The 20490-nt window shown below is 38.7% G+C and overlaps 1 protein-coding gene and 1 long non-coding RNA gene across 3 annotated transcripts in view; both read left to right on the forward strand.

Annotated features, from left to right (window-relative positions):
• The first annotated feature begins 9121 nt into the window (after positions 1-9121).
• On the forward strand, positions 9122-10273 carry LOC149821679 (uncharacterized). Its single transcript, XR_016426161.1, has 2 exons — positions 9122-9249; positions 10102-10273. It is a non-coding gene; the product is annotated as an uncharacterized LOC149821679 (long non-coding RNA).
• Positions 10274-15863: 5590 nt separating this feature from the next.
• LOC149821680 (protein transport protein SEC16A homolog) overlaps positions 15864-20490 on the forward strand; it is a 30493-nt gene continuing 25866 nt past the window's right edge. For both annotated transcript variants that reach the window (XM_089980646.1, XM_089980647.1), the window contains exons 1-2: positions 15864-17923; positions 18085-18396. In XM_089980646.1, coding sequence (XP_089836772.1) covers positions 15995-17923; positions 18085-18396 — 2241 coding nt within the window. In that variant the 5' untranslated portion in view covers positions 15864-15994. The remainder of the gene's footprint in view (positions 17924-18084; positions 18397-20490) is intronic.

Raw genomic sequence — 20490 nt, forward strand, 5'->3', positions numbered from 1 at the left:
GGTAAACCCGACCCATTGACACCCCTACTGATCTGGGCCACAGCTTTCCTTAAAAATGCCAAAGAGAGACCTTAGGTTAACCTCCAACACCTTTCTTTTGAGCTTTCCCTATTGCCCAGATTAAAAATACTTTTTTAACCTAATGAAAACCAAAAGGCTAAGTATTTTAGTCATTTGACTCAATTTAATTGAGATTTAAACTTGAATAATGGTCAATAGTCTGGCAGCTTACAGAAACAGAGACGTATATCAGGAAATTCATAAATGTAAGACCATTTTTCTGAATTAGGGGCAAAAGCTTCTCCCGTAAATGAAATTCTCCATTTTTGGGGGTTTAGAATGTCAAGGCCCTTGCACAATTCTGCAAACGCCTTTCATGCCCTTCCACATTTTGAAGAATTTAATATTTTCAATCACGTGATTTGGAGATATTAATTGGATTGATTAAGTATAAACGGGTCAATCTTGTAACAAACTTGGATATTCTATGCCATTATATCCACTCTACTTACAACCGGTTCAGTCAAAGCTGCCCACTTGCTGGTTATGGATTTAATGCCTTTTTCTTAGTCAACCCAGCAAGAGAGCTAGGTTTGATCCGATTTGGTAGTCATTGTTTTAATACTTCAAAGTCAAGATTAATAGCACAAGTCAAAAACTATCTGCAACCAGGATCCAAGTTTGCCAACAAGATAGAATACTATCCGTGGTTGATGGATTCTGTTTAGTACAGTTGGATTATATCAAAATGCCATCACATGGATCCAAAGTCTGTATTAAAGCAGGTCAAAATTGGACCATATGAATTAAAATCTCTCTCTCTCTCTCTCTCTCTCTCTCTCTCTCTCTCTCTCACACACACACACACACACACACCGGCCAGTATGAGCCATTAGGGGTGTCAATGGGTCAGGTTTGGTTCAGACTCAGGTGGAAATAGACCCAGACCCAATTTGAGATTATGGTATCGAGTCAAATCAGACTCACCATAAGAGAAACCATACCGGGATCCTATAAGGATTACATGAACCAGACCTGAACGATACCCGGTAAAATAATAGTTTTTTATCTTTTTTACATTGAAAATTTGCAGATCTTAGTGGGAACACTACAAGAAAATTGTTAATTAGCGACGGAAATTAGCGACGGATTTTTCTCGTCGCTACTTAGCGACAGATTAGCTAGAGATAGAATCTGTCGCTAATTTGCGACGGATTAGCGAGGAAACGACTTTTATCGCTAATCTGTCTCTACTTAGCGACGGATTAGCGACTACATGTTTTTGTCGCTACTTTTTATTACAAGAACACCATTTTAGCGACGGATTTAGAGAGGGAACTCTGTCGTCGCTAATCCGTCGCTAATTAGCGACGGAGTAGCGACAGAATATATTCCGTCGCTTTTTTGGTATTTGGGTTTCGCGATGGCTTAGCGACGGAATTTTTCCGTCGCTAAGCCGTCGCTAAATGTCGCGTAAATCCCTAATCCCATCCCTCTTTCTCTTTTCCCTGTTTCGCTGTATTGCTCCCTCCCGCCGCCCGTCGGCTCTCGCCACCGTCCGGCCACCGCCGCTCGCCAGCCGCCGCTCCCCGTCCACCGCTCGCCAGCCGGCGCTCGCCAGCTGCCGCTCCCCGTCAACCTCCCGCCACCGTCCGGCGAAGCGCAGGTAATATTCTTCTTCTTCTTCTTCTTCTTCTTCTTCTTCTTCTTCTTCTAAACGCAGGGGGTACGCCCCTTCCCTGCCGTGCTTTCCGGCAGGGGGGGTCGACCCCCTGCGTTTCCGGCAGGGGGGGTCGACCCCCTGCCGGAAACGCATGGGGGGTCGACCCCCTGCCGGAAACGCATGGGGGGTCGACCCCCCTGCCGTAAAGGCACGGCAGGGGGTCAACCCCCCATGCCGGAACTGCCTTTCCGGCAGGGGGTTTAACCCCCTTCCCTGCCGGAAAGGCAGGGGGTTTAACCCCCTGCCGTGCTTTCCGGCAGGGGGGGTCGACCCCCTGCGTTATGCTGCCTAAGTGACTTGTCAAAAAAAAATTCCTGTTTTTGAATGCCTATGCTGCCTATATGAATCGTTTGAAAAATAAAATCTGTAGTAGGAATAACATGCTGCCGATGTGTATTGCTTTTGAAAAAAACAATCTGTTATGAGATATATTATGCTGTCTATGTGAATTGGTTTCAAAAAAATCTGTTTTTTAATGCATATGCTGCCTATGTAAATCAGTTTGAAAAAAAAAACTTTAGTAGGAATACTATGTTGCCTATGTGTTTGTTTTTAGAAAAAAAATTTGTTATGAGATACCTACGTTGCCTATGTGATCTGTTTTGAAAAGAATTTTTGTTATGGATACCTATGCTGCCCATGTGATCTCTTTTTAAAAAAAAAAAAGTTATTATGTGATCCCTATGTTGTCCATGTGATTAGCTTGAAAAAAAAATTGTAATATGTGTATATAAGATGTCCATATGGTTTTAAGTGTAGTTTGCATATATGTTGTCCATATGGATTTTAAGTTGAAATTTTTTTTGTAATGTATATATACAAGTTGTCCATGTTGTTCAATTTGTTAGTTTGTTAATGTCTACTGGTAGTTAGTTTTACTTCAATTTGTTTTCTTGAAATCTGGTTAGTTAGAGTATTTCAATCTATTAGTCTTTTATAATTATATTTTTCTTAGATAGATTGGTATTTAATGTTCTCACAATCAGTTAGTTAGATTAGGGCTATTTGAATTCTTTATGATAGTGGTGGTTAAATGGAGTTCACATCTTTTCTAGTAAACTAATTGATTGATTTACTATTCCTTTGCTAAGTAGTTCAGATTAGAAATTGTCTATGACTTTATGTTAGTCGACTGGTTCAACATGTTATAGCTGGTTTGTTAAATTAGCATCTTCTAGTTAGATTTGGCTTAACATATATACTATTTTTCTTTTCTCTTCTTTCGATTAGTTAGAGTTGTTTTAATTTGTTTTAATTTTTTTAGTTAGTGTTTCATCTTGTTTCATGATTAGTTAGTTTGTTACTTAATTTGTTTTGTTTTTGTGCAGATTTTTCAACGGAACCAACTCGTGCTCGGCCACCTGTGGTAAGTAAATGACAAAAACAATGCAAATCGGGTAAATACCCGTGGTGAGTAAGTGATGCAAACGTATCACATGTTATTTAATTTATTGAATGCAGCACTTTATTGTTCACACACTCACTTAGTTGTTGATATCTAGGACTGCTTTGTTGGAGTTCGGAGATCATGCTGAGCATGATTTTAATGTAGAAATATGGAAGTGTTCTTATTTTTGGAGTACGGAGTCCATGCTAAGCATGGTAGTAGTTAGTGAGATATTGAAGTGTGTTTGCTGCAGGTACATGTTTGCCATTTATTTGATATGAATGATTATGATGTATTGCAATATTTGATGTAATTGTATTCATGCTTGCATGTAGTTACTTTCAATTTGATTTTGACTTCCATGTGAAATTTTATAATAAAAGCATGCTTCAAATGATTGTATCATGTCATTAATAGTTTGCACATGAAAATATTAAGTTATCAATGCATGCATCAAAATTCTTGTTATTGTTTGACATAGTATATTGCATGATAAATTTGATATTTTCTTCATCGTCGCATTCTGATTATTTTTTTCTTAATTCGTTAGGATACTATTCGTAACATCATACGACAGAATGACTGCAAACTGTGAATGGATGTACCGTAGGATAGTGGACAATGAGTTATCGCATGAATATATGGATGGTGTCGATAGTTTTATTGAATTTGCAACGGCGAGTGTCAGTACGGTAGATCCCACATGTCGGATTAGGTGTCCCTGCAAGATTTGTAAGAATAATCGATTTGTAGAACCTCATGGCGTTAGACATCACCTATACAGGAAGGGTTTTGTGAGTGATTATCAGAACTGGGCATTTCATGGAGAAGAATTTAGAAACGATTTTGATGCACGGGTGAATGTGGTGCACGATAATCCATATACGAATTTGATATTTGATGCTGCAGGAACAGAACTGGGTTCTGCTATGAGTTCTAGTGATGTAAGAACTGTCGTAGATGAAGAATCACCAAACGATGCAGCTAGTAGATTTTATGATTTACTTAAAGATGCTGATGAGCCACTTTGGAACGGTTGTGAGAGTCACACTATCTTGTCTGCAGTTCTTCAACTAATGAATTTAAAGTCCGAGTATAATTTGAGTCAATCATGTTTTGACCGTTTGTGCATGATTGTGAAGAGTATGTTGCCTAAAGATGAGAAATTGCCACAAAATTTCTATCGTGCGAAAGTTATGGTCAACGCTCTAGGTATGGGTTACAAAAAGATTGATGCTTATCCAAATCACTGCATGTTGTATTTTAAGGAGCAGGAAAACGACATATCATGCCCGTCATGTGGGCATCCTCGGTTCAAGCCAAAGACAAGAGGCAATGGTAGCACGAGATCAAAGGAAGTTTCATACAAGTCGCTCCGCTACTTTCCTATCACTCCTAGATTGCAGCGATTGTATATGTCTTCAAAGACAGCTAAACACATGAGATGGCATGCAAATAAAGTTCGACACGATGAAAACAAGATCACGCATCCTGTTGACGCTGAAGCTTGGAAGCACTTTGATCGTACTCATCAGAACTTCGCAATGGAAGTGCGAAATGTTAGACTCGGTCTATGTACAGATGGATTTAATCCATTTGGGGGTAGATCAACTCCATACTCATGCTGGCCAGTATTTGTAACTCCATACAACCTTCCACCAAGCTTGTGTATGAAACGTCCAAATCTTTTCTTGTCTCTGTTGATCCCTGGTCCGACCTCACCTGGCCAAAATCTTGATGTATATCTAAGGCCATTGATTGATGAATTAAAAGTACTGTGGGATGACGGTGTTACCACGTATGATGCCCACAAAAAACAAAATTTCAACATGAAGGCCGTTGTTCTATGGACAATCAGTGACTTCCCTGCATATGGTATGTTATCTGGTTGGAGCACACATGGGAGGTTGGCTTGTCCGTACTGCATGGAGGATTCCAAAGCTTTTAGATTGAGGCATGGAAGGAAGCCTTGCTGGTTTGATTGCCATCGTCGATTTCTACCCAGCGATCATCCGTTCCAACGTCAAAAGAATGCATTTACAGCAGGCACAACTGAAATGGAAGGTCCATCCTCAAGATTGTCTGGCATAGAGATTTTAAGAAGATTGCGATACTTTCCAGATGTATTAACAGATGCCCGCAGTCCTACACCCTTCCGTGGATTTGGGAAGGAACACAATTGGACGAAAAAATCTATTTTTTGGGAACTACCGTATTGGCCGACCCTATTGATACGACATAATTTGGATGTGATGCATGTAGAGAAAAAATGTGTTTGATAATGTGTTCAATACAGTAATGAATATTAAAGGAAAAACGAAGGATAATCCGAAGGCCCGTATGGATTTAAAATTAATATGTAAAAGACCAGAATTGGAACTCAAAGAGTATAATGGCAAAGTACTGAAACCAAAGGCGAAGTACGTGCTCAGACCTGATCAAATAAAACATGTATGTCAATGGTTGAGACAACTGAGATTTCCAGATGGATATGTCTCTAACATTGCTCGGGCTGTGAAGATTGACTATGGACAGTTATATGGGTTGAAGAGCCATGATTGTCATATCTTTATGCAACGATTGATACCCCTAGCATTCCATGATATGTTAGACAAACCTATATGGGGGGTATTGTCTGAGTTGAGCGGATTTTTCAGAACATTGTGCGCATCGGAGGTCATTGTATCAGATGTAAAGAATCTCGAGGACTCTGTCATCACCACTGTTTGTCTGTTAGAAAAGATATTTACGCCAGCATTTTTCGATGTTATGGAACATTTGATCATACATTTGCCATATGAACTAAGGGTTGGTGGCCCTGTGCAATATCGATGGATGTACCCATTTGAAAGGTATATGTTTTTTTATATTTGTCTCTTTAATGACAGATATTTAAAATTTGAAATGTATATTCTTGTCAGATGCATGTTCGACCTAAAAAAAAAGGTTCGTAATAAAGCAAGAGTAGAAGGCTCTATTTGTGAGGCGTACACTTTAGAAGAGATTTCAAATTTCTCATCTATGTACTTCGAACCTCATATTTCAACACGTTACACATGCCCGCCCCGTAACGATGATGGAGAACAAGTAATTGTAGCTGACAAGCTGTCGATATTTCAACGACTTGGGCATGCATTTGGTAGTTGCCGATCAAGGCTATTGACAGATCGAGAGCAAGATGCAACACACATCTATATTCTTTTTAATTGTTTAGCGATCGACCCATACATCGAGTAAGTATATGTATATGCAACTCAATTATAAATCCTTTTATGTTCTATATGTGGATACATGGCTCGGTAATATAAGTATTTGTGGTTTGCAGACGATTTGATCTGGAGTTGCAAAGCAAAGTTTCACATCTCACTAATGCAGAAGTACAAAAAGAACGTGAAACTAAGTTTGTGGAGTGGTTGAAACAGTTGGTAAAGAAGCTAACATAAATTTTGTACTTGTAAACAACACTAAGTTACTTAATTGATCGTGATCACAATAATTGTTTATGTCTGTGCGTAGGTTCGCCATGGTGATGTTAAAGATCAAGGAATATGTGATTTAGAAAATGGTCCGACCAAAGTTGTGCAATGCTACAACGGGCATATCGTAAATGGTTATCGATTTCATACAAAAGACTACGGTATAAACAAATCAATGATAAATAGTGGCGTGTGTGTCAAGGGTAGCAGCTACGGTGAAAATGAACATGATTACTACGGTGTTATAGAGGAAATAATGGAGTTGACTTACTTAGGCATGAATAACAGGGTTACGGTATTCAAGTGTCATTGGTTTGATCCAACTGCAACAAGACTCGACAAAGCTTCAGACATTGTGGAGGTGAATCATAAATCCAGGTTTGGAACATATGAACCATTCATATTAGCCTCGCAAGCTCAACAAGTTTATTATACTTCATATCCGAGTATAAAAAAGTCAGATAGAAATGAATGGTGGGCAGTTTGCAAGGTGAAATCCAAACTATACCCCGAGTATGATCAGTTACAAGAAGATGAGTTAGCTGAAGACAGTGATTACTATCAATCAGATGATGTCTGTGACTTCGCTTATGGTCACGATGTTGCGCATGATATGCATGTCATATCTCCATTGGCTGATAAAACATTCATAGAGGAATGTGATCCAAATGATGTACCAAGTGGATGGGCAAACAATGAAGAAGAAGAAGAAGAAGAAGAAGAAGAAGAAGAAGAAAGTCAAACTAGTGACGAGGAAGAATTCTAAAGCTAGTGAGCAAAATCTTATACTACAAACCTCTATTTAAATGCATTGTAATACTTGATGTGAGTTGTATTGCAATACTTGGTGTGAATGATTAAAAATTTTATTTCAATGTATTGTAATACTTGATACGAATGATTCGAATGCATTGTAATACTTGATGTGAATGATTTCAATTATCTGAATGTATTATAATTTATGCAATTAACGAATGATTTGAATTAGTGCAATACTTGATGTCAATGATTTGAATTATTTGAATGCATTGCAATGCTTGATGTGAATGACTTGAATGCATTGTAATACTTGATGTGAATTATTTGAATGTATTGTATGACATATGTTATTTGTTAGAATATGGTTCGTGGAGGTTATAGTGGTCGCTCATCCAGTAGTAGCCAGGCTCAACCTTCATCTTCACGGGCTCCTGTGATAGGTATATCATATAACTAATTAGATGCTTGATTAGTTCAAATGCACATTCTGAGAACTTGGTGTGTATTTTTTTACAGATGATGTTGCGCCTGTACACGACCCACCTACACCAGTTGATCGCACAAGTCAACAGCCAACACATGAAACAGGGTCTTCACAGGCTGGCACAAGAAGACTCCTTCGAATAGTGTATATCGATAATCGACCGTAAGTATTTTGTTTTCAATTATTGCATATCTTTTAAATATTTTATATTGATATTTACTGTGTAACAATTCATGTGCAGCACGAGGTTTGAGCCACAAGAAGTAGTACGGGAGATTAGGAATTCACTTCTTCAACATCTACCAGGACCAGTTGCTCAATGAAAGAGTACCCAAAGGAGGTATTAGACAGATTGTGGTCCTCATTCATGGTATACAGTTGTTCCTCATAGTTAATGTGTTTCATATTTAATTTATTTAAGCAATGTCTACTAACTTTCTGAAAATATTTATAGGCTTCGAATCGCTTTGCAACTACGGTGGAAGAAAATGATGCAAGGAAGGTGTGGCAGAAGGTGGCTGCCAATCGATTTGCAGACATGCTGCACACTATGAAGACTGCAGCAAAAAAAGCATCTGGCGTAGTAGATGATCCATTACTGTGGAAGGGCCATGGTCCTATTACTATCAGGAGAGATTACTGGGATGAAATGTGCGATATGTGGGCGGGAGATGCATTTAAAAATCGCTCTGCGAAGGCTTCACAAAATCGATCGAAGATGCCCGAAGCCCATCTACACACAGATGAATCTAAGACATTTGGGAGCCACCTAAAGAAAATGGTAACTCATCAATATATAATATTAATTTTATAAGTATAGTTGCAAATTTGTGTACTAAATCTTTTGTCATTTAACTTCGCAGGAAGCAGAAAAAGGAGGCAGTGTACCATATAAGGATGTGTTTGTAGAAACACATAAACGGAAGACCACGGAAGTCTTCATATCAGAGAAGGCGAGAACGACAACGGTATGTATTAATTATATTAATAATCATTGCAATATATATGCAAGTCATCATAATGTTATCATTAATTATTAATGAATACTTTAAACATTATTTTGTAGGAGGCATATGAGCAACAAATGGTAGAGCGATATGGCGAAGACGCTACTCAGCATCCATCATTTGATCCTACAGCATGGGTGACTGTAGCAGGTGAACCCAAAAAAGGTCGCGTGTTCGGGTTTGGGAGTAATATGAACACTTCACCAGTTATTGGTTCTTCCAGTTACGGCTCACCAACTTCTTGCGCCGACATAAGCTCCAAGCAGCCGACTATTCTTTCCGATGATGATGTACGCGAGATCATTAATGAATCACTGAATAACTACTTCCAATACACCGTCGCCCCCTTTCTCCGAAATGAGATCAAGGCCGCTGTTCAGGATAGGGGATCTTCGATTCCAGGTCCCTCTCAGGTATAATCACATATATAGTTTTTTTTACTGTCTTAAAGCACATCTGAGCATGGTAGAATCACATATAGAGTTTTTCTAGATGCCTTAGAACACATATGAACATGCTATAATCACATATTCAATTTTTTTACTGCCTTAGCACACATATGAGCATGATAGAATCACATATATATATATATATATATATATATATATATATATATATATTTAACTTTTTGTCTGTCTTAGAGCACATATGAGCATGATAGAATCACATATAAAGTTTTTTTGATTACATTAGAACACATAAGCATGCTATAATCACATATTCAGTTTTTTTACTGCCTAAGAACACATATGAGCATATTATAATCACATATTCTGTTTTTTGACTGCCTTAGCACACATATGAACATGCTATAATAACATATAGAGTTTTTTAACTGCCTTAGAACACATATAAACATGTTATATATCATTTATGATAGAATCACATATAAAATTTTTGGCTTTGCCTGCCTTAGAGCACATATGAGCATGCTATATTCACATATTCAATTTTTTTACTGCCTTAGCACACATACGAGCATGATCGAATCACATATATAGTTTTTTGCCTGCTTTAAAGCACATCTGAGCATGGTAGAATCACATATAGAGTTTTTTTATATGCCTTAGAACACATATGAACATGCTATAATCACATATTCAATTTTTTGACTGCCTTAGCACACATATGAGCATGATAGAATCACATATAGAGTTTTTTTATTGCCTTAGATCACACATGAGCACATGATAGAATCACATATAGTGTGTAATTTATTTCATTATATTTTGTTTATCAATACTGACTGTTCTTTTCTTGTGTAGGCTGCTAGCGATAATCAGGGTAGTGGAGCTGAAGGGACAGATAAAGACAATGAACAAGAAGACGCACAAAATCTTGGCGATGATTAGAGGACTGTGTTGAAGAAGTTCTATTTTTTTTATTTTTTCTAATTGTAATTGTTGAATTGTAAATAATTAAACTTCTTAGTTTTAAGGTGGAACGATTAATTATTATAGATACTTGTTATATGAATTTTTTTGTGTGGTTTGTTTTTTATTTACAGGAAATATAAATTGTACAGGAAATATAAATTGTACAGTTCTCGGTAATTAATTTTTAAATAAATTTTTTTTGATTTTTTTTCGTTTTTGCGACGGATTAGCGACGGATGATTCCGTCGCTATTCATATTAATCTAGCGACGACTTAGCGACGGAATTAAATCCGTCGCCACGCCGTGGTCGCCGTTTAGTACCGGCGGATTGGCGACGGAATATAGCGCTCGTTATTCCGTCGCAATTAGCGACGGACTTGGCGACGGAATTATTCCGTCGCCAGTTAGCGTCGAAATATTCGCGACGTAAGCATACTGTCGCCGCGTTGTCGCTAATCCGTCGCTAATATGGTTAGCGACGGATTAGCGACGGAAGGTGGTCGTCGCTAATCTACTGCTTTGTTGTAGTGGAACTCAGGTCGGGCCAGGGTCCAGTATGAAATTTTACAATCCATACCTGGCTTCGTATATTAATCGGACCCTTTGGGTCCAACCTGGATTCTAATCGGATCGTCTCATTTATTACCAAACCCTGACCCTATAGGGTTAGGTCTGGGTCAAACCTGACCGTATAGGGTTAGGTCTGGGTCAAACCTGACCCATTGACACCTTTAGGTGCCACCTTGATGGTTTTTGGCCATTTTGATACCAGAATAGTGCAAGTCAAGGAGTGGCTTGTTCCAAGTTAATGTGGGTCAAAAATTGTGTCAATTATTGTAGTGAATATCACTCATGAGTAAACATTCTATGGCCAGCTACAGGCTCTGATAAGACCGAATATGGGTGTAGAACATCACATCCTTTGAGATCGTATTGATTTTGCCAGTTTCCGGTATCGCAATGGCTGAAAACTAGTAGAGTATATAGGACTGCCTATACGCTTGTGTATAATTTGAGATAGTGTAAGTCGTATTGGATTAGGATGAAACCAGATGTAACTCAATTATGACCCCAGCTAAACCACATCTTGTATTAATATGAGTTATATCTGTCAAGGTCGAGTTTGGATACTTTGAATCATTGGCTCACCAAGTCAAGTGAGTTGTGGGATCATGCCTTGATCTATGCTGAGCCAATAACAAATTGATATAAATGAAGTTTTGAACTACAGTTTGGATATGTGGGCTGCAAATACAAGTATGGCCCACATAGTAACAAATATTATCATCATCAGCATGAAGCCTTGTCCTAACTACATGACTTGATTCACATTCATACAACAACAACAACTACAACTGCAACTACGCCTTCATCCCAAAACAATTGGGGTCGGCGATATGAACCAACAAAGAACATCACTCTGGGTCTTCCACATGAATCTTTCTCCTCCATTCATTTCTATCCAATATCATGTCCTCGGTGAGGTTCAAAGCATTCATATCCTTTCCTATCACCTCCATCCATGTCTTCCTAGGCCTACCCCGACCTCTTTTAACTAATATATTTTCCCATTTCTCCATCCTTCTAACTGGAGCATCATTAGGCCTTCGTCGAATATGTCCAAACCACCGTAAACGATTCTCTCTCATTTTATTTTCAATGGGTGCAACACCTACCTTCTTACGTATCTCCTCGTTCCGAATCTTATCTTTTATTGTATTTCCACACATCCATCTCAGCATACGCATCTCAGCTACACTCATTTTTTGAATATGATTTGATTCACATTGATATGAATATAAAATTTAGAACTAAATGCTTTTTTTCTTCTTTACAATCTTGATTTGGAGCTTGCATGTCAATGGCAGGGTTGGCCCAGATCTGACAATTTTGGATCAGAATGTAATATCTGTACCCCAATGTATGCCAGACAGTGATCTGACAGAATCTGCACAGAAATTTGCAGATATCCGGCTAAACCTAATTTTGGGCCGGATCGGGAGATTAAGCCGGGTCAAGATTCAATAGGATATGCTGATATAAGTAGTATGGGCACATCTCACTCAGATGATTCAGATCTGAATACAAAATTAGTGTTCCTTTTTTTTTTCTTTGATCTCTCTCTCAACTCATTCTTATTGTTTTAAGGAAAAAAAAGTTGTATTTGGTAGGATTTTGAGACGGGGCAGAGGTGGAGACCTTGTCCCCAGCGCTTGCCCCGGTCCACTGCCATCCCTAACCTTATGTTGGGACTTTGCAGGTTTAAAACTCGATAATATAGTTGTATTTGGTAGGATCTGCCTAACCACAGCTTGTCTTTCAAATAAAAAAAATGGCTCCAAAGAAGAGTATTATATTTTTACTTGAAAAGAAAAAAGTTGTAATATTTTGTTACACACAACGTATTTTCCAATGCAAGTAATGACAATTGAAAAAATAATTGGAAATTTGTCTTTTGTGTATTTGCGTGTTATGCTTTAGGTATCCCTCACATGCCTTCGTCATAACCAATTTATTACTGTTTTCACACTTGAAATATTGAGAACCATTTTGACCTTGTGGCTGGTAGGTTGAGTGGCTTGCAAATTGGAGTAGGCTTATTTTAGTCTAGCAATTTAGGTCAACTGAAATCACACCGAGTCAACTGAATCCAGATCATGATAAGCTTGATTTTTCACTATTAAAGTGGACCTACTTGACTAAGGGCTTAGTTATGTACACATACCTACCACTAAAATTGCAGCCAAAATGAAACTCGAGTCTCAAAATTGTTTTATAGATGCAAACGGTTCAGATTCAGATCAGATGTGGCCAATACCATATTTGACTAATCAGATGTGAGCTAAACAGATCCAAAATCAGATTCGGATAAGGATAGTGAAAAGCTCATACCAAATATACTTTTTTACATCTAAACTAATTCGGAAACAAAAAATCAAAACCATATCCATATCCTATTATAATCAGATATGACTTACCAAAATGGAGCTAAACATAATCGAATTCATGAGTTCGATATCGGATAAAATCCGATTGATGAAAATCCCTATGTTTCAAGGTTGATCTCATGAAAAGACATGTTTCAAGGCCAGTGATGCACAAAGTTTTTTAAAACATGTAAGGATTGGTCGATTGCTTTGCTCTAGGTCCATGATGAACTTTTAAGTCCATTTTCTAAGCAAGTCAACTGATCAACCATGCCTAAACCCAATGTTGTCAGTATCAGCCTGTATCTAGGGATGGCAGTGGGGCGGGGCGGGACGGGGGACAAGGTTTCCACCCCCGCCCCGCCTCAAAAATTTATCCTCCACCCTGCCCCGCCTCCGCGGCAGGGATGGATTTTATCCTCCACCCCCGCCTCCATCCCCGTTTCATACCCTTCATCCCCGGTCCAAACGGGGATGAGGCGGGGCGGGGCGGGGATATTGCGGGGAAAAGTGGTCGGGGCGGGGTTGGGGCGGGGATTAGGCGAGGATCGTGGCGGGGACGGGGCGGGGCGGGGAAAAGTGCACGTCCACCCCCGCCCCGCCTCCGCGGCGGGGATGGATTTTATCCTCCACCCCCGCCTCCATCCCCGTTTCATACCCTTCATCCCCGGTCCAAACGGGGCGAGGCGGGCCCCGCTTTCCCCCGGTCCACTGCCATCCCTACCTGTATCACTGGCAGGCTTGAATCGGCTATTTTTTAATAAATATAAAAAATACAAAAATATGTTTAATATTATTTTAATATTATTTTAAAATTATTTTAGTAGTTTTAACACATGTCACACTATGATTGATACGTAATAAATTTTTATTATCTTTGCAGAACGATTCAGCTGAGTATCAGATACAACTGAATCAGTGGCCCAACGATTCAGGTCCGATACCGATACTGACAACATTGCCTAAACCAAAGTCCACTCAGTTGGTGAAGAAGCATTCTCCAAAGTTGTTTTTTTTTCCTTCATGATGCATGAGAATCAAGACCCCTTAATTATGATAGTGCGACCCAACCATCTAGCTATCTCATTTAATTCAGAGCAGGTTTTAAGAAAAAAATGTGCATATTAATCTAAGCCGTCCCCAACTTTCATATCCACTGAACCAACCTGGTTAAGTCCTACTTGTTCTCCAAACCCATAGTGACAAAAGTTTAGAAGCGACAGCCAAATTCCCACAAGAAATTAAAATGTTGTTTTCTTGACAAACTAAATGAATTAAGAAGGTAAAAAATAAAGCATATAAAATATAAAATAACCATTTTTTAGATAAGATATAGCTGATATTAACATAAACATCACTTTATAATTGAGATATTTTCATTAAAATAATGATATTAAGACACTTTGATAATTTAAAATGACGACCAAAATATTGTCTCTGGGTATTTTCAAAATATCAAGGATATTTTTTGTCATTATAACCACAACCTAGCCAAACTGCATAGCCAAGGCTAAAACATCTATGTTTTTACAAAGAAACCAAACTTAAAACTATCACCACCAACCAAACTTTAAAGTGAGGTACGGTGATCATTGATAGGGAGGGCGGCGAGGCTCTGTCTTAAAATTTTGCCCTTCATTCTCGGTCTGTTTATGTGACGGGTTTTGGTTTTCACCTCCATCTCCAGTTTAAAGTTTAAACTTTAAAGTTAGAAATAAAAATATATATATATATATATAAAATTTAAATATAATTTTATAATATAATAAAAATATATTAATAATTTTATTAATAAGGACCCGGAGCAAAGCAGGGCAAGAGTAAGTCCATCTCTATCTACATCCCATACCGGTTCTAATTTTCACCTTCATCTCCTATCCATTCTCGACTTCATATCCTACATCCCCACGCTAAACAGGACTGGTTGGATCTTCGTTTCCCCAAGTCCCTAATCATTAAAGAGGAGCTTCATGGTGGCTCTTCTATCTCGTCCATTAAAATAATTAAACAAATAAGTATAAAAAAAACTATTACTAATAAGTATACTAAGTAGACACTCTATTACACATTTCTCTCTCTCAAACAAAAAAAAAATGAAGGCAAATTTGACAAGGGCGTTTATTCGTGGGTGGTAAAATGTCGGCAGGGGAAAACAAAATCTACCCCCCCCCCCCCCCCTCTCTCACTCTCTATCTGCTCCCTCTCTTAAGGGTTTCTTGACTTTCTTCTGTTACTCTCTCTCTATACAAGCCATTGATAATCTAGGTACACCCATCTACGCTTTCCTTTTAATTCGTTGTTCTTTTGCTCTGTTTTTTTTTTCTTCTTCCTAGATATGCAGTCGCGTGAGTGTTTCTTATTCAATCAATGCGTTTTGTGGTTGTGTATTTGGTGTGATTCTGGGGCGTGTTTGGTCTCAAAAGGGTTTGAATTGTGATTGATTTTTGGGTTTTTTTTCTCCCTCTCTGGTGGTTGGTGCTGTAGGTCTTTGTGGGTACTGAGATTTTAGGTGAGAGAGGTGGTTTTGAGATCTGGATCTGCATTGCTGATGGATTTATGATGAGAGTTTTGGAGATTAGAGGGTTTTCGGCTTTCGTGGTGATCTGAATGGGGAGGGCGGTTTGGGAATTGAGTATCGGTTTGTTGGTGGGTTGTGCTCATGTCGTTTGATTAGGGTTCTGGGTGGAACTGGTCTCTCTTGATCGGATCCAAGGGTTTCGTGATCTTGGTTGATGTGAATTTTGGTTGGTTCGGAAGAATTTTGTCTAAGTGAGTAGGAATCATTGTAGGTGGAGAGAATTGGGTGTTTCGATTTAAGGCTTTGGAGGTTTTCTGTTAGTTTTTTGATACCTTGATGGCAACTCCTCCATTTCTTATGGAGGATCAAACAGACGAAGATTTCTTCGATAAGCTTGTCGACGATGAGTTCGGGATCAGTGGTTCTTCCACAGTTGGGTTGCAGGAAGGTGTTAATTTAGATGGGTTTAATGAGGGGCTGCCTGCTGTCGCTTCCTTCGCAAGCCTTTCGTTGAGCGAATCCGAAAAACTTACAGACGTTCATATTGACAAGGCTGTTGTTGGCTCTTCCGATGTTCATAACTCGATTGAATTCGAACCAGAGAAAGACAGTGAGGCTGCAGAAGAGAATGTTTCTCATGTGTCCGTTGAGTCCAAGGCATCTGTGGTGTCTGCGGAGTTCGCTGCAGATGGAGTGGTCAACTCCCACGATTCCGAGCCTGGTTTTTCGTTTGATAAGGGACGCCAACCAGATAGGACCAGCGTGAAGGAAGTTCAGTGGAGTAGTTTCCATACAGATATGGCTGAAATTGATTTTGGTGGGTTTGGTTCTTATTCTGATTTCTTTGCTGAATTGGGTAACGATAAGGCTGGACAGGTTGGAGAGGATCATGGCAGTGAGTTCTCGTCAATACCATCGCAACCTCAAACCGACTTTATTCATGCAGAAAAGCATCAAGATGATGCAAATGCTTGGTTGCATTCATCTTCATCTGTTGTGTTTGATAATTCTTTTGTATCTGATTCTCAGAAGGATGTAGTTGAGAAGGAATCGAATGGTTGGGACACAAACTACAAAGCGGAAGCTCAAGCTTATAGCACAGAGGGTGCCCAGACAAATGAGAAGCTTGAGTATAGTAGTGAGAATTGGGATAACCTGTACCCGGGCTGGAGGTATGACTATAGTACAGGGGAGTGGCGTCAGATAGATGGTTATGATGGAGCTGCTTCTGGTTCTCATGCTCCTTTGGCAGATAAACTGGAGAATTCTCAAGAAAATGGGCCTCAAAATGCTGTTGGAGACTATGTCTTGTTGGATCATGGATCAGACATTTCTTATTTGCAGCAAACACCGAAGTCTGTTGTGGAGACTGTAGCAGAGGAGTGCAAAAGAGGGAGTGTTTCTAACTGGAATGAAACTTCTCTTGGTAGTACTGGATACCCTTCAAATATGTATTTTCACCCCGATTACCCAGGCTGGTACTATGACACGATCACTCAAGAGTGGCATCAGCTGGATGCCCAACTTGATCAGTCTGCAGACTCTGCACAGATGGTTGCTAGTAACTTTGAGCAGTCATATGGCCAGCAAGCTCAGGTTGATACTGCTTCTTCTGGCAATCATTTGGACAATAATAATGCTACCGTTCTATCTAACGAACAAGGCCAGATAGAAGAATACCGCAAGCAGGAACAAAGGAGTGAGTGGGTGCAGTCTGCCAGCGGCTATACCCACAATGACCGAGCGCCGAGTTCTTCACAACAAGTGTATTCCGAGTGGGGTTCTGTTGGTGGTGCTTGTGAAAACATTTCTGCTTACCATCAAAGTAATGGACAACTATTTTCTCAAGTGGATATGTCTCGACCAACAGTAGATATGAAATATTACACGGATAGACAGAGCAGTTCTGAGGCCCCAGAAATGGTTTCCTCTTATTGGCAAGCAAACAACAGTTACAATAGTGACATCGGTGGAGCAAATCACCAAAGTCTTTCCTTTCCTGAGAAAACATATGGCGTTAATCAGTCAAATGTTGCACAGGATCATCAGGCCTATTACAGCCACAGTTATTATGGGAATCAGCAACAATCAAATTGTCTCCAAACGAGAGACTTTTCCCACTCGTCTAGCTCCTATGGTTCTTCTCGGGAGAGAACATCATCCGGCCGTCCTCTGCATGCTTTAGTAACATTTGGGTTTGGTGGAAGACTTGTGGTTATGAAAGTAAATGATCCTTTCGGCAGAAGCTCAGCGATTGAGAATCACGTAACTACTTCTGTCAATTTTACATTTTTTGTCTCAATATGTGACCTTGGAGGACTCTTTTTTAACTTAAGAGCATACTTTAGGTTGTCATTGGTCCTTTTTATTTTTTGGTCAGCTTAAAGCTGCTGATACTTTCTGTTTATATATCATTTTATGTGAAGGATCCTGCAGGAGGCGTGATTTCAGTCCATAACTTGATGGATGTTGTGAAAGCTAAATCTGGTGATGGAAGCAGCGCATGCAATTATTTCTATACTTTATGCCATCAGTCTTTTCCTGGTCCACTAGTTGGTGGCAGTGTTGCTAACAAGGATGTTCATAAATGGATTGATGAAAGAATTGCCACTTGTGAATCTTATAATGTTGACTATAGAAAGGGCGAGTCATTGCGATTGCTATTGTCCTTGCTAAAAATATCTTGTCTGCATTATGGAAAACTCTGTTCTCCTTTTGGTGTTGAACAAGCATCACAGGTAAGTCGTTATTGAGTTTCAGACTTTTAGTAAAGAAACTTGGGAATTTTGATTTCTACTTGTATTCTGTTGAGAAATATGCATCTTAGAATTTGGAAAAGCTTCTGGTTGGTTTGTGTAATGAAACAAAGTGTGCACAAATACAATATCACTAAAGGGCTCCAAGGTGCACAATCACAAAAGTTACTAATGGGCACACTCACAAATGCCACAAAGGGCAAACATAATATGTAAAAATAATAATTCTCACAAAATTGCAAGAAGCATTCTTAAATTACAATGGGAGGGGATCACCCCTATTTATATACAAGAAAGGGAGAGAAGGAGAGCTCAAAAGAGCTCTTGGAGCAAGCTCCAACGTTTTGCTCCAACAACTCTTTTCAACCTAGTGTTGACTAGTCAAACTCTAGTTCAAAAACTGAACTAGAACAAAGTTCTAGTTTAAAGAGAACTAGATAAAATAAAATGAAAATAAAGTAAAATAAAGAAATAAAAAATATATACATCAAAAGAATATATAAATTATATATATACACATATGTATATATGTATATAATACTTGTACATACTCTCATATGTGCATATATATGTTATATATACATGTATATACCATATATATATATATACACACAGTTTAACACTCCCTCTCAAACTTACAGTGTAACAACTGAAAATTTGTCTAAAAGGAATTGAAACCTGGGGGCAACGAGAGGTTTGGTGAAGAAATCTACTAGCTAGTATTCTGAACATAAGGCAGATCAATAGTTCCATGTAGATACTCCTCTTGAACATAGTGACAATCTATTTTTTTGTGCTTGCTGCGTTCGTGAAAAGTGCGGTTGCTAGCAATGTAAATTGCACTTTTATTGTCACAGCACATGCATGATGCGTTGGTCATTTGAACTCCCATATCTGCCAGCAATCTTCTGAAACACACCACCTCTATCGTGGTGGTTGCCATGGCCCGATACTCAGCTTTATTTGACGAAAGTGAAATCTTCTGTTGCTTTTTATATCGTCACGAAATCAGAGATTCACCTAGAAAAACACAAAAATCAATGGTTGAGTGTTTGTTATTTGGACCACCTCCCCAGTCAGCATCAATATAAGCAATTAAATCTAATGTAGAAGAAGCAGACAAGAAGAGCCCTCGAGAGAGAGGTTTTGATATATCTAATAATACACAAAATTGCTTCCATGTGAACAGAAGTGGGAGTGTACTGAAATTGACTAGCTATGTGTACAACGTGTTTTTTATCAGGTCTAGTGTTTGAAAGGTAAGAAAGAGCTCCAATAAGTTGTCCTACTAAGGAGTAGGATCTTCAAGAGGTTCTTCATCGTCAATTCGCATCTTGGTGTTGACAATTTCTAGAGTGTCAACTCTCTTATCATCCGTAATGCCAGACCTGGAAACAATATATAAAACAAACTTAGATTGAGATAACAGATATCCTCTAAGAAAGCAAGCAACTTCAATTCTTAAGAAATATTTTAAAAACCCCAAATAAGTCATTTCAAAATATTTTTTGAGAAGCTTTTTAATATTTTCAACTCTCTGTTTGTCTCTTCTGGTGATGATCATGCCGTTCACGTAGAGGAGAAGGATAATTATACTTGCATTAGACACCTTAACAAACAAGGCAATGTCAGTCAAATAAGATTGAAACCAATAACAATTTTAACTTGACTAAACCTATCATACCAAGTTTTAGGTGCTTGTTTAAGGCCATAAAGAGCTTTATCTAGACGAAGAACTTTACCCTTAGGAATATGTATACTAGGTGGTGCCTTCATATAAACTTTTTCAACTAGGTTTCCATTAAGAAAGACATTTTTAACATCCATTTGAAAGATAGGCCATTTTCTAATTGAGGCGTCATTCTAGCAACAAGAGCAAAGGTTTTCTTCGTTGTCTATGCCGTATTCTTGGGAATGTCCCTTGGCGACTAATATGGCTTTATATCTTTCGAGTGTTCTATCACTCTTGGTTTTAACCTTATATACTCACCTACAAGAGGTTTCTTTCCTTATGGTATATCTTGAATGATCCAAGTTTTAGCCTTCTCTGGAGCTTCCAATTCTACCCTCATGGCT

This window comes from Nuphar pumila, chromosome 11, assembly GCF_984573655.1.
Source record: "Nuphar pumila chromosome 11, dmNupPumi1.hap1.1, whole genome shotgun sequence".
Classification (NCBI taxonomy): Eukaryota; Viridiplantae; Streptophyta; class Magnoliopsida; order Nymphaeales; family Nymphaeaceae; genus Nuphar; species Nuphar pumila.